This window comes from Oratosquilla oratoria, chromosome 40, assembly GCF_046742065.1.
Source record: "Oratosquilla oratoria isolate Oo_2021 chromosome 40, ASM4674206v1, whole genome shotgun sequence".
Classification (NCBI taxonomy): Eukaryota; Metazoa; Arthropoda; class Malacostraca; order Stomatopoda; family Squillidae; genus Oratosquilla; species Oratosquilla oratoria.
In genome coordinates, this window is record NC_134816.1 from 1,866,182 (window position 1) to 1,882,425 (window position 16,244).

General features: G+C 36.5%; 1 protein-coding gene across 7 annotated transcripts in view; it reads right to left on the reverse strand.

Annotated features, from left to right (window-relative positions):
* Positions 1 to 16,244, reverse strand: part of LOC143020620 (uncharacterized) — a 214,087-nt gene that overhangs the window by 46,173 nt on the left and 151,670 nt on the right. For all 7 annotated transcript variants that reach the window (XM_076177077.1, XM_076177080.1, XM_076177078.1 and 4 more), the window contains 2 exons: positions 7,708 to 7,934; positions 290 to 512 (listed from right to left, as the gene is read on the reverse strand). In XM_076177077.1, the coding sequence (XP_076033192.1) occupies positions 290 to 512; positions 7,708 to 7,934 (450 nt within the window). The remainder of the gene's footprint in view (positions 1 to 289; positions 513 to 7,707; positions 7,935 to 16,244) is intronic.

The following is a 16,244-nucleotide window of genomic DNA, read 5'->3' on the forward strand; positions in this document are numbered from 1 at the left end:
TGAATTGTTCGAATTTGCATGTACTCTGAAGAAGTCCTGGTAAGGATGAAGCGTCAGAATAAATCCCTAAACGGTTCCCTGTGTTTATCTCACCACCCATCCACTCATCTGTCTTACATATTTCAATATATATATATATATATATATATATATATATATATATATATAAAATATATATTCAAAACCTTATCTCGATCCCAATCAATCTCGTGGCGTTTGATATAATTCTATAAATTACTCTATTGTATTAATACGAATGAATAGCGAATAACTCTCTAATATCACTTACTGTGACCACGTGCTCGAGGTTCGGGCAAGTGAAATTTTTGACTAATACAATTTGTTTTTTGTATATTTTGCCATCGCTGTCGTGTACACTAAGGCTGGTATTGGTGGTGCCAACACCATGATCCACGCTGGCCTTGACTATAGAGAACTCGAAAGGCAAAGAGGATGCGTGGCAGTCATCACTGCGAGCCCTCGACGTTCCACAAAAGTCTTGGACAGGAGACCTGAAAAAATAAGGGGATGCAGAAGAAATCTTTCTTGATCCTAATTTTTTCGTGCGTGTATGCTTTATGATATCTTGCATTGAATAAAACAGGTCATCAAAAGACATTTGAAGCGATAACGTGGTCATGTATATATATATATATATATATATATATATATATATATATATATATATATATATGTATGTATTTATATACATATATATATGTATACACACACACACACACACACACACACACACACACACACACACACACATCTATATATATATATATATATATATATATATATATATATATATACTGTGTTAAACACGTCAGTATTTTGGCACTAATTAATCTTCTTACTAAGATTTTCAATTTTTCTCACGGTAGATCTCATTTCAGGGGTTGGGCAAATACAAGCCTTCCATAGTCTTCCACATCTAATTTGACGTTTCTACTTCAAGAAGTCATCTTCAGAATAGTTTACAGGAATTAAGTCACAGTTTTACAAAGCTACATGATACACAATTGACAATATTGTACAGACAACATAGATTAAATATAGGCCGCTTGGGAACGCTGGAAGGATCTTGATCCTCTGTGTAAGCGGATACTTCGCCCTAGAGGGGGAGGGGAAGGGGGAGGGAGAGGGAGGTCAGGTAGGATAGGTCGTCTCGAAGGGACACCCCGTTGGTCAAGAGGGGGTTGGTGAGGTGGAGGAGGGGGAGAGGAAAGAGGTGGGTGTTGCTGACGTTGGGCTCCAAATCTAGAGAAAGAATTAAATAGTGGGATGGCAGAAATCACGTTGGATTGAATGTTGATTATTGGAGCTCTTTCCCTTATGCGAATGGCTTCAATCATGTTTAATTCCTTTATTTCATTACAATGTGCGACTATCTTAGTGTTCTTCACGATAGTCTCGCTATCAATTACAGCCTGGTGGTATTGGAGGTGGTGTTGTTTAATTGCTCCTTGTTGTAAATGTATATATATATATATATATACATATATATATATATATATATATATATATATATGTATAAATATATATATATATATATATAGATATATATAGTGTAGTGTATCGGATTGGCTGTTTGGATTGTGATGCAGATTACATAGGAGAAACACAGAAGAATCTCGCTACTAGAATTGAAGAACACAAACGGGCAATTAAACGGAAAGATGCACCCTCAGCACTTTATAAACTCATGAACGAACTACAGCATAACATTGACTGGGAAGGAGCCACAATGATACACAGAGACAACTCGAAAAAAGGAGATTATTCATAGAAGCGTGGACGACAAAAGAAGTTAGCGTAAACAGGTGCATAGACTTAAATCCAATATACTTGGGCGCTAGAAACACAAAGACAGACGCAACATAAAGTGTCATTATTTTGAACTACGTGAGTGACAAAGGACTAGGTGAACAAAGGTCACAGTGTGATTAAACAAGATTTAATTTATTTCCTTTTCGTGCAAGTGCGTAGTCCACTTCTTTCTGGCATTTTACTTTTATTCTATTTTATTTTTAATTTTATTTTATTTTATATTTAATTGTATTTTGTTTTATATTTTATTTTATTTTATTTCATTTCATTTAATTTCATTTCATTTTATTTCGTTTCATTTCATTTTATTTTATTTTATTTTATTTTATTTATTCTTTGTAAATAAAATGTATATGAGATCCTTTATGTACGATTTGGTATGTAAGGTCCAGTCGTCCGGTACTCGTAGCGACTGAAAGAGGAGGGGGACCCAGTCAGCTTCGGCAGTTCGGAATACCTGTCCCAATTCCAACCGCGGCCAGTATAACGAGCTCTTTTGACCACTGTACAGATATCTTCACACCCCTGAAGACGGTCCTAGGACGAGGACCAAAACGTCGGTCATTAAACTTCCCACTTTGAGTCTGGTGTTTATACTTCTCCCCTTTCAACATGGATCCCAGTCTCCAGATCGATTTTCATGATTAGAGTTTTGCCATTAACCGGGTTAATTGAAACTAGATCACTATTCTTGTATTTATTTTCATTATTGTGTAAAATTGAAATATACAAGAACAAGACTGGTAAAATATGTGGGATACAATATAATTGCATACCAGGCTTGTTTTTTGTATATTTAAATTTTACACAATTGCCACCATTACTGTAATTATGTAATCTTTGTTATTTCAGTATACTCTTCAAAATGTTCTCATTAAGACGAAACGTTGAGCTCAAATAATGAAAAGAAATGGAAGAATACAGTAATCTAGTTCCAATTCACCCGGTTAATGGCAAAACTCTAATCATGAAAATCGAGAATACAAGGAAAAACTGAATAACTACAACAATGCTGTCGTTTTTAACTCCACATACACACACACACACACACACACACACACACACACACACACACACACACACACTCACACACACACACACACACACACACACACACACACACACACACACACACACACACACACACACTCACACACACACACACACACACACACACACACACACACACACACACACACACACACACACACACACACACACACACACACACACACAATGCTAAGGGGAGATTGTATGAAGGAGTGATTGTGCCATCAGCACTGTACGGGGCAGAAACATGGAACATAAGAGAGGAAGAGAGGATGAGTTTAAATATGTTTGAGATGAGGTGTCTGAAAAGTATGATAAGGGTTACTAGGCTGGATAGAGTGAGAAATGACAAGGTGAGGAGGAGAGCGGGGGTGGAAAGAGAGGTGGGAGATAGGGTTGATGAAAGAGTATTGAGATGGTTTGGACACATGGAAAGAATGAGTGAAGAAAGACTAGTAAAAGAGATGTGGAAGGCAGAGGGTGGAAGGAGTGAACATGAGGAGGCGACCTAGGATGAGATGGATGCATGAAGTAAAAGGGGTTTGGGAAAGAGAGGAATGTCTGTTGAGGAAGGATGGGAGAGGACAGAAGATAGTGGTGAATGAAGAATGGTTGTTTTGGATGATGCTGTGATGCATGAGAGGGAGTGTGTAGGAGATGGGGGTGAGGGAGTATGTAAGAGAAATAAATTGACGCAGACTGAATGAATTTCTCCCCGTCTTCTCCTTTTCTGCACGAGAGGACGGAGAGGGGCAGTGGACAAGATGCTGGGAGGAACCGCCATCCAGGAGGTCCCAAGATAAGAGGGAGGAAAGAGGGTAGAGGGATGTGGAGTATATTGGGGATGGAATGGGTGGGAGTGGTTTATTATTATTATTTTTTTATTATTATTATTATTTTTAACTTCTCGTGTAAGGGGGAAAAAGCCTTTGGTGTATGTATAATATATATATATATATATATATATATATATATATATATATATATATATATATATGATGTAAGCGGTAGTAGTTAACACATAAGTAGTCTGAGTTTATTCCTGACCAGATTTGCATACCTGCGAAACCAGTCAGGAATAAACTCAGGATAAGACCCCTGTGTTTCTTACTCACACTTACATCAATCCGTCAGAATCTCTCTCTCTCTCTCTCTCTCTCTCTCTCTCTATATATATATATATATATATATATATATATATATATATATATATATATATATATATATATATATATATATATATATATATGTGGTGCCGTCGATTGATTTAGTGTTTAACCAAGAGCACCTCCAATGGGAGTGATCAGAGATACCCACATAAGAACGATTTGGGAAATAAAAAAAATCAAGGTATACGCTGCCACCACCCAATCGTCTATATGGATATATCTGACCATAAATGGAAACTGCTCCTTGTTATTCACGTCTGACTCCGTCCCCTTTCCTCAGGTCGTTCGGGGTTGGTTCTGGGTAGCGAAAAGGCCTATGCCCAAGTGGGGGTAGTAAAAGAAAATAAGCGAAGGTCTGCTATGTGTTAATTATTACACTGAAGCAAAAATATAGTAAGGAAATACAAAAGTATTTTGTGGTTTTCTCCAACTAATCTATTGATCCTTACAATATGAAAAAATATATGGGTATGCGAGACATTTAATAACACAGTTTTTTCTTTCTTATGGGCATCATAAGTAAGGTCACAGGCACGTGGGAAAACGTAGTTATTTACGCTCCAACCTTCCGGTCACTGTATAAGTCTACTTATAATATTGTGTCTACCTTCAAGCACTGTGTCTACCTTCAACCCCGTATTCTTATTAGAGAACGATCACAGACAGAATTGTACTCTCATAGCTAATGTATATACGCAAAGTGTTTGTGAAGTACACTCCCTTAAACCCCTTTTTCCATATCTGTTATCGGAATCATTTTTGGCATCAGATTCAAAACTTAATAATAATAATAACTATCTACCTACTATATCTGCACTATATCATTTAACTCACATATTGACATTTGTTTTCATTAATCTTACAGAACGTGTTCATACCTGTTATCGGAATCATTTTTGGCATCAGATTAAAATTTTAGCTGCGCACAAAAAGAACGAGACGGCTATGTGTTCGTATCTATGGGTAAACTACTAACCTCCCTGTTGTATTATTTCGTAAAACTTCATTTCGCTTCTCAACAGAGCCCCTAGCTGCTACAATCTCTCCCTAAACTATTTCTCTAGTGGAATCCTGAACTGAAAGTTGGGAATTTTTCCTTTTACTCTTAAAATTAATGGCCTTAGCTTACGCCTCTGTCCGAACGTTTAGTGACGTCACGGGTGGGCGGAGCTACGGTGCCCCCGCTATGTTCGAGAACATTCTAATGTCGCGTCGAAACTCAGTTTAACCAAAATCAGCTGAAATATATTTGTAGCTATCTCCTATTGTATGTTTTTCTTCAATGATTATAGTAAAGCTCTTTGCCAACACACCTTGATAGGCAGACATAGAATAGAATAAATTCATGGTCTATTAAGGCTCTATTTTCTACTTTGCTTCTTGGTTGAGTAAAACCGTCACGACGTCCATAATACCCAGTCTCTCAAATCAACACTCAAATAAATAAATAGATAAATAAAACGAAATTCCAAAAATAATATCCCTTCAAAATTCCTGTCCTTACATATATATATATATATATACATACATATATATATATATATACATATATATATATATATATATATATATGTGTGTGTGTGTGTGTGTGTGTGTGTGTGTGTGTGTGTGTGTGTGTGTGTGTGTGTGTGTGTGTGTGTGTGTGTGTGTGTGTGTGTTGATGAAGGTGGAAAAAGAAGTCACGGGTCTAGTTCCGAGTTCCTGAGTTTATTCCTGACCGGGGAAAAAGCCTTTGGTGTATGTATATATATATATATATATATATATATATATATATATATATATATTATATATATATATATATATATGATGTAAGCGGTAGTAGTTAACACATAAGTAATCTGAGTTTATTCCTGACCAGATTCGCATACCTGCGAAACCAGTCAGGAATAAACTCAGGATAAGACCCCTGTGTTTCTTACTCACACTTACATCAATCCGTCAGAATCTCTCTCTCTCTCTCTCTCTCTCTATATATATATATATATATATATATATATATATATATATATATATACATACATATATATATATATACATATATATATATATATATATATATATATATATATATATATATGTGTGTGTGTGTGTGTGTGTGTGTGTGTGTGTGTGTGTGTGTGTGTGTGTGTGTGTGTGTGTGTGTGTGTGCGTGTGTGTGTGTGTGTGTGTGTGATGAGGGTGGAAAAAGAAGTCACGAGTCTAGTTCCAAGTTTCTGAGTTTATTCCTGACCGGTTTCGCTCTATGGTTCTTCATTCCTCTGAAGAAGCATAGAGCAAAACCGGTCAGGAATAAACTCAGGAACTCGAAACTAGACCCGTGACTTCTTTTTCCACCTTCATCAACTTGTCACAATGTACCAGCATATATATATATATATATAAATATAAATATATATAAATATACATATATTCATATATATATACACACACACACACACATATATATATATATATATATAAATATACATATATTATATATATATATATATATATATGTATAAGGACATACATAAGAACATAGAAATGAAGGAGACTACAAAAGATCATAAGGTCTACACTAGGCAGTGCCATGTCCATTACCACCTATTATCCCCACCCATAAAACTATCTAACGTTCTCTTAAAACAGCTAATAGCTTCGGTGCTCAGTACATGTTTACCAAATCTATTCCGTTCATTTGTTTATTTCTATTCCTTTGGTACATTCCCAGTCAAGACTAGTGATTTACTAAACCACTACATTTGCCCATTTTGCTCGTACAGCAAGGACAAAAGGAAGTCTACCGGTAACAGAACATATTCCTGCGTAGGAGATTTCACTAGGTGGTACAAATATTACATTGAGATAAACTGAAATTTGGCGAGAAATATACATGGATATTTTTGCATTTGACATTTGTATGATGTCATTAATCATAAGCAGGATGTTGAATGCCACCGTAGGGGTAATTGATAAGGACATAATTTTTTTAAGAGTAAAACTGCCCCTGGAACATATAAACTCAACTGTAATGAACCCATGTCCAAGCCATTGAGATATAATGTTTTCCAAACCATATGTAAATGTAGCTGATATACTGTATGTATAGTGGAGGGCAGCATAACTCAAAATTACCCAATAAGAAAATAAACAAATAAGATACCATGAAAAAAAAAATCTTCTTCAATAGACCTACCCAGAGTTCATTGGTTTCTACTCCATGGTGTAGAAAATCATAACTCTAAATTCCTCAAGAAAATTGGCACAGAAACTCCATTGTAATGAACCCTAATTCCAAATCTCGAGGTCATTCGTTTCTTGTCTGTCTAAAGACCTGTTTGCCAAGATTATATACATATATACATCACAACACAAATTTCTTCAGGAATGGTGTGCGGGACTGTGTCAATTATTTAAATGCAACGAACCTAAGATTCAAGCCTCGAGATAATTAATTTCCAGTTTTTATTTAAAAGCTTAGTTGACACATACGATTACATACAGATCTTCAGTGGATAACATTCTAATATTATTCAAATCAGTTTAAAGAATCGTGTGTCTCCTTCACAATAAAATTTCAGCAAACTGATAACCACGTAGCACTGTGCGCTATTATACCTGCACCTAACACATTTGCGTACAATTGAACAACGACTGGATGAAATACACATACCCACAATGGTGGCAATACTGAATTGACAACTGGATCACAGATGTCTCGTTGCGCAGGTCGCACTCGTACGGGTTTTCGAGGACGAGCTCAGGTGGTAATTGGGGTGAGTTGCAGGTCATGTTGAAGGTGAGCAGGTCAGGGAGGTCTTGTTTGATCCGGGCGACTGGAACCGTGAGGAAGAGGAGAGATGCAAGGCCTCCGCCAACCAGCAGAAAACTAAGGAATAACTGGAGAATAGAGTAATAAGAATGTGGAATGTCTCACCCTTAATATGCACAATCTCTCTCTCTCTCTCTCTCTCTCTCTCTCTCTCTCTCTCTCTCTCTCTCTCTCTCTCTCTCTCTCTCTTTCTCTCTCTCTTTCTTTCTTTCTCTCTCTCCTCTCTTTCCCTCTCTCCCTATCTCCCTCTGTTCCTGAGATGCAGTCGTAAATATTGACTACAACATTGATGAAAAATGATACAGCGGTCTCTTAAAGGCAGTTTAATTGACGAGTCTTTGTACACAGTATGCAGTATTGACTCACCGGCCTACCAAAATGGACTAACGCGAGTGTGTCATGGTAAGCCTAAGGTGCGTAGTTCCAAATACCAGAACTCACCATAATGAAAAATATTTACATTCTATAATAAATATATGGAGGAATTTACAAAAAGAAAATAGCATGCAATTTAATTACGATACTCATGTGTATGCATGAATGTGAATGTTGTGTGGATGTTCTAGATACCGTGTTACGTAAATATAGATTTTATGATAATTAGGTGATTGTCTTGAAAAGGAAATGCTATTTATAGAAAATGTGTGGTGGCAAGTGAAGATATTTGCGTTTATGTATGTATATTAGCCTGTATATGTGTACGTACATGTTTTTATGCATAACAAAAGATAAGTGCGTTATGCGTCGCAATATTTAGCAGATTTGTGTTGAAGGCGTGCCATGTCCTTCTTTGCAAGAGTAAGGGAATCATGAATTCTCTTGAAGAGTGTTAAATTGGAGATTTTGTCTTTAACACAGTCATCGAAATTGTAAACAGGCCCTTTTGTTCTAGCCAAAGAGGACAAAAAGGGGGAGACTCCGATATGAACCTGTTAATGGCACTATTTAATGAAGCTTGAATGATAGGAACATATTCATCCTAAGAAGAATGGAGGTCAGAAGCAAGGTGATGGAGTACATTAATGAGCATACGGTTTTAACGTTCAACATGGCCGTTTGAACTGGGGTGATACGGGAGGGCGTTGCATTTTGTAATATTAAAGGCTTTGTAGATGGCAGCAAGAATATCATTATCTAGCTCTGTACGGTTATCTGAAAGAAGAGTTCTAGTTCAATGAGAACCTTTACAACGCGTTGTGCAGTCTTGTCTAGGAGTGGGGCAAGGGTGCAGAATATGGAAAAGTGGTCTATGCAGAAGAACATTGGGAGTACAGGGAAATTGAGGAGGTCAATGGCCACAATATCAAAGGGTTTAGAAAGTAGGAAGTAAGTTAAAAGAGGGGATTGACTGCCAATGTGATCTTTGTGAGAATGACATGAAGAACACTTATCTATGTAAGCATGGGTATTTTTCCACAAGGACAACCAGAAATACTATAATATGGCTTATGCAACGCACTTATCCTCGCCAGGGTGTACACCAATTGGAGAATCATGAAGGTATAGCACTTCAGTAATCAGGTAGAAGGGACTACCAACTGATTCATTGAGCGGTGTGATTCATGCTTGATATCCAGTGTAGCTTGGATATAGGACATCACCAACAAGCGTGTAGTTCTGTAGGTTAAGAGGGAGTTTTGAAATGTCAGTGGTGTCACCTGATTTCAAGAAGAATATCACACGCTTCCCACAGTGGATCTGAAACCTGTGCAGCCTTATTGCGTTCCTGAGTTAGTTAATTGAAATGGTAGACTGAGAAATGACAGCAACATGCCTATTGAGGGTATCAGCAACTGAATTTTTTTTACCATGAACATAAAAGAAGACTGGCATGAACTTCTAAATTATTAGAAACCAACGAGCAAGTTTTATAGTGAGTATAGATGTGTAATTCACGTTAAAGAAAATGTCTAAGGTAAGAGTGTAGTTCTGTAGGTTAAGAGGGAATTTTGAAAAGTTTGTGGTGTCACCTGACCCCATGAAGAACATCACACGCTTCCACAATGGATCTGAAACCTGTGCAGCTTTTATTCATTTCCTGAGCTAGTTAATTGAAATGGTAGACTGAGAGATGACAGCATCATGTCTAATGTGGGCATCAGTAACTGCGTTTTCTTTACCATGAACATAATGGAAGATTGGCATTAACTACTGAATGATTAGAAATCAATGAGTAAGTTTGCCTGAAATATTCATACCAGAGAATAAAGGTATGATGGTTTGGTAGTCGTTACAGATGTGTAATTCACGTTAAAGAAAATGCCTAAGTCCGTACTCTACAGTAAGAGCTTCAAGTTCTGTGACAGAGTAGTTTAATTTTGCTTTGTTTGGTGTATGACTGGCTTTCACCTCCCCTTGTCACCACTGTCACCACCACTGTCGGTTCTCGATGTTTACACTTAAATTTGACTTGTAATATCACTCGTCTCAAGGCCCCTTGCCTTCGTTAAGTGAGTTTCCCTAAATATTCAAGTTCCTCTTAAGCAGTAGTCTCACTATTTTCTAGGCCCCGTGCCTATTCCTCTCGTCCTTTGGGTTAATAAAAGGGCGGTGAATTTTCTTTCTTCTTTCACTGTAATTTCACCTACTGGTTACACTCGGGATCTCTTTCTCTCGTCTCTACATCGTCTCTCCCTAGATCGTCTCTCTAGATCGTCTCCTGATCCTCTCTCTAGATCGTCTCCTGATCCTCTCTCTAGATCGTCTCTTGGTCCTCTCTGACGAGATCCCGTATCCTACGCTAAGCTACCTTCGTCTGACGTCACTAATTTTTCTAATCCAATCTCCGGTGACTTTTCAAATAAATGTCACTCCTTATGGGCGTGACTTTGAATTCATGCACCAATAGTTTTTTCCTCCTTCTCCACCTTGCACCAATTCGGAAAGCCATTCCAATGCCACTAGCAAAATTGTTTACCTCAGCATTAGTCAAACGAAGCTAACCTGCGCTTACAGAGTTTTGATTACAACATCGATTATAAAACAGTCACCACCGTCGGTGTGTTTACATAGACATAGCGTCACCTCAATGTTTTCAAAACAACAGGCGAGCAGGCAGGCTCATTTCCATTCGTACAACTACCGGCCTCTTACAGGGCTCGGCAGCTACCCTTGGTCGTCCCGACCAATTTCTTATTTCCCTCTTACAGGGCTTGCTAATATATTTCTAGAATAAGCTAATCTACCCTTGCGTAATTGTTAATCTACCCTCCAAAATACATCATTCATGCAATAAATTGGGAATAATACATAAACATAATACCTATAAATGTGAATAACATGCATGTCAATATATATATAAGGTATTGAATTAAGCGGTTACATGGTTGATTTGCTTTGACAGAGCCAATCTCCGGAATACAACAAAGGCAATCAGTGCTGCCACTAACACTGAAAGTAAGGGTATGATAAGGATTGGTAGTATATGTAAATCATTTGAGGGAGATCTTGACAATGGTCTTCTCTTAATTTTCAAGGGAGGAGAGTTTTCAGGCAATGTGAAGTTAAAGGTTGAAATGTAGGTGTCATCGGTGAAATGCATTGTATTAAGGGTATTAGAAATGGTGGAAATAGTGTCTGCATGCAATTCGCAGTTATCTTGAATAGAGACAAGACCTTCAACCAAATCTAATTTAGGACTCAACCCGGGACAATTTATTGATACCTTTGTCTTGTTAGGGAAAAACAGGTAATGAGATCCTTGTATGTTACAATGAGGGATCTGGTCTACCAAAATTCGTTGGTAATGACAATTGTTCATAACAGACATATTCCTAACCAGAGAGTTCATGTGAAGCCTCTCGAACACAAAAGAGATCATGCTTTCTCTTAGATTGTCTACAGAAAGGATGTAATTGATTATAAAATTCACTATGAGCACTAACTTTCCATTTTGAATGGTTTATCATCTTTTCAAAGTTAATAGCAATTAATTTACCAAACACACTAATCTAGAGTTTGTGTCTCTTCTTGTTCAATATTATATTTTCATATATTATTCTTCAACACACTTCATTTTCAAAGACAGTCTTATTACTTTAAAATGGTCACAATACTCATGTGTGTACTCGGATGAGAGGTCCTTAAGTCCTTAAGGTTCCAAGTCTGACCACAGCAGATCCTAGGTTTTAGGTTTCCATGTATCTGCTTGACACCAAGTTCCAGTTGTTTAGGTCTCCCATCCCAAATACATACAAATGGTCAATACTATCTGTAAAATACATCAAGATTAATGTTCAACTCTTGAAAAATATCAATATAATATTCTCCATATTCTCCTGGGTTATTAATATTTATGCACAAAGTATTACTATAATCATCTTCATAGATCTGCAAGCTAATTTTCCTTATGTCATCTAAATGTCCTATCAATTCTTCTCTTGATTCTAAATGTTTAAGTTTAAACTTGCTTCCACCTGCAGAATCAATTACCCTATATGGACCAGTGTACCTTGGTGAAAGTTTATTATTGGGTGAGGTTAATTTGACCATTACTAATTCTCCAATTTTCAGTTCTAGTTTATGAGCTATTTTGTGTTGTTGTTCCTTCATCTTTTGTGAATACACCTGCATATGTTTCCTAACTCTTTGGTGAATACTTTGAAGAGTATTTATCCTATTGGATATATAATCATCCATATTATATATGGGTTTTTGCTCTGCAGTCAACATTTCATATGGCAGAGTTTTGTCCTCCCCAAAAATTATAAAATGAGGTGTATCACCAGTTGCTACATTAATTTGATTGTTCAGGGTACACTTAACACAAGGAATCCAAGTATCCCAAGTTACACTATGAGGACTTATTAGGGTTCTAAGACATATAATTATCTTTTTGTTTAACCTTTCTACTACTCCATTACTTTGGGGATGGTTAACGAGTATATTGACTTTCTTGATGTGGAATACATTACATAGATTTTCCAAGATTTTGTTATTAAATTCAGTCCCATTATCTGAAACTAGGATGTTAGGTGTAGTAGAATTACAGATTATCTGATCATAGATTACGGAAGCAATAGTTTCAGCTTTCTTATTGATTATGGGTTGTAATATACAAAATCTTGAAAAATAATCAATAGCAACAAATAGGTATTTAAATCCGTTCTCGGACATTGGTAATTCCAATGTATCCATGTGAACTCTTTCCCAAGGTTTCTGTGGAATGGGATAGGTGAGTATAGGAGCAGGTTTTGGTGTATTTCCCTTCACCTTTACACATTTTACACACTTTTCTATATAATCATATATAGTTTTCTTCATACCTAGCCAAAAGTACTTAAGTTGTGCCTGTCTATAAGTTTTATCCTTTCCAGGATGTGAACTACAATCACTATCATGAAGTAACTTCAATATCTCATTTACCAGAGTTTGTGGTATAACCAACTGATTTACTTGACCTCTAGAAATATCTTTCCCATTTACAAATGTTTTCCTATACAATATTCCATTAATCAAATGAAATTCCTTTATCTTATACCCCTTTGGTAGCTTTGGAGGATCTCCTCTTGGGTTCATCAAATGCTTGATTATTGAATCACATGTCTCATCATCTCTCTGTTCTCTTATTAGCATTTCTTCATCTAAAGTTACTAATTCTTCTATACTACAAACAAAATTAATCAACCCAGTCCCAGTCATTGGTTGACTAATGTTTCTAGAAAGTGGATCTGCTACATTCCTTCTACCCGGAATATATTCAAATTGAACTTCATAGCACTGAAGTATAGCAAACCATCTAGCAAGTCTGCCTCTAAGATTCTTATGCTTAAATAAGTTCTGAATAGCTGTGTGATCAGTCCAGACTCTGATGGGATACCCTAGTATCATATCCCTAAAACTTTCTAAAGAATAAATTACTGCTAAAGTTTCTCTTTCAGTTATAGAATAGTTTCTCTCCGCACTATTACAAAGTCTGGATGTGTAAGCTATGGGTTTCAAAGTTCCATTTCTCTCTTGCATTAGTATGCCTCCTAATCCTATGTCAGACGCATCAGTACAAAGAATAAATTCTTTTTCATAGTCGGGAAAAATTAAAATAGGTGAACTCGTGAGTTTATCTTTCAACTTGTCAAAAGCTTGCTGTTGCGCAGGTCCCCACATGAACTTTGAGTCCTTTCTTAACAATGAACTTAGTGGATTAGCAATGTCAGCATAACTTTGAATGAATTTTCTATAATATCCTGTTAATCCCAAAAAGCTCCTAACCTTGTCTACATTGGTCGGAACTGGAAAATTCTTGACAGCGTCAACCTTTGAATTTACTGTACTCAGCCCGTGTCTGTCTATCTTATGTCCTAAGTAAATGACACTGTCTTGCAAGAACTTACATTTTTCAAGTTTTACTTTTAACCCAGCTTCTCCTAGTCTTGAGAATATCAAATCTAATTTCTTAAAGTGCTCCACTGCAGTCTGAGAAACTATTAAAATGTCATCTAGAAATACACTGGCAGTGTTTCCTAACAATCCATCTAGAATAGTATTCATTAATCTCATGTAAGTTAATGGACTATTACATAACCCAAATGGCATTCTCTTGAACTCATAATGTCCTGTTGTAGTAGAAAATGCTGTGAACTCTCTTGAATCTTCATGCAATTCTATTTGCCAAAAAGCTGATTTGATATCTATAGTACTAAAATATCTATTCTCAGTTCCCAAACTTCTCAAAATGTCACCGATAATGGGTAATGGTAACCTGTCACGAATGGTGTGCTTATTCAGTTCCCTGTAATCAATAACTGGTCGCATAGTCCCATCAGACTTTGGTGCTAAGATCAACGGAAAATTCCACTCACTTTTACTATGTTCAATAATATCCTGTGATAACATTTCAGTGATGAGTTTATCTACTACAGCTAATTTAGAGTGAGGAACTCTGTAGGCTGGTATGTAGATAGGTTGTGTTCCTGGTTTTAACTTAATGTGATGTTTTAAAACAGTTGTTTTGCCTAAGGCGTCCCCCGGCAAAGCAATTGCTTTTTTATGTTTCATAAGCAAAGCAAATAAAGCTTCATCCAACTCAGGGCAATTAGTTGATTGTAATAATTCTTTATATCTATTTCTTAAGTCTATGCCTTCTTGTACTGAACAAATTGATGAAGTTGGTAATTCTATCTCCTCACTATTCTCATTTAAAATCTTAATAGGTTTAGTACACACCTGAATACATCCTATTTGTGTACCTTTCTTTAAAACTATCTCTTTATTCATAGTATTAATTACTAATACTTCTACTCTGTTCTTATTTGTCTTATAAATCCCTGAGTCCCACTTCAATCCTTTAATTTTAACTGATTCTGGGACTGTAATTACTTCAGAGTCTACATTGATTCCTTTCAAACACACTTCAACCTTATTAATTGACATGGGATGTAACAATGTCGACCTTGTTAATCCGCAATCTGCAATTCTCAAGGCATCTGTGGTTGATAATTTAGTAATCTCTGGGATTTCCTGAACTTCTGAGTTGGGTTCACAAATTGTTTTACTTTCTGTAAGGTTGGACCGCTCGGTCACGCTATCTAGGATAGAAATGTTATCTAAGGATTCATTGATTCCTGTCACTGGTCTTAAGTCTGGTTGATTTAAGAATGGGATTAACTGTGACTTCACTAAAATTCCTAAGTCAGCAGGACAAATTACCATGTTTTCTTTTCTCATAGTTGCAAATCCTATCAATAAATCTCCTGGAAAAACAGACTCTTCTACCACTATCACTGGGATGTACAATTGTTCATTTGTATATAAGGCAACTTCTAGCTCAACCTTACCTAATGTTTTTAACTGATTTCCAGTTACACCTTGCAATGTGTAACGGATTGGTTCCAACATTTTCACTCCTGGGTTCAACTGGTTTAAAACTTTACTAGTAATTACATTAACTACAGACCCTGTATCAATAAAAATTTGAATAGGCTTATTGAACACTTTACCCGCAATGAGAGGTCCTACAGAAGTTTTACCAACAGTAATTATCAGTTTGTCAGTTTCTTTCATCTCCCTTGCATTCCCATATTTAACACAATACCGCCTATCGGTATATATATGGGGAGGTCTGAAATGGTTTATTCTGTGTCTGGGGGTTTTCCTCTTAGCCCTGGGGGTACCCGAAAATTCCGGCACTCATGAGTTCTATGTCCGATTATATTATGGTAAATACAGAATGGAGGGTTCCTACATTGATACTCATTGTGACCTTCGTATTTGCACTTTCTGCAAATAATCCCATAAAAACATTCTTGTGGCTTGTGTCCCCATGCATTACAATTAAAACATAGGATTCTGGTATCCCTATCCCTAGATGGACTTCTAGCATGCCGCCTATGTCCTACTTCTGTTTTCTTAAACTCTCTAGAGTTCCTATATTGGCTATGTTG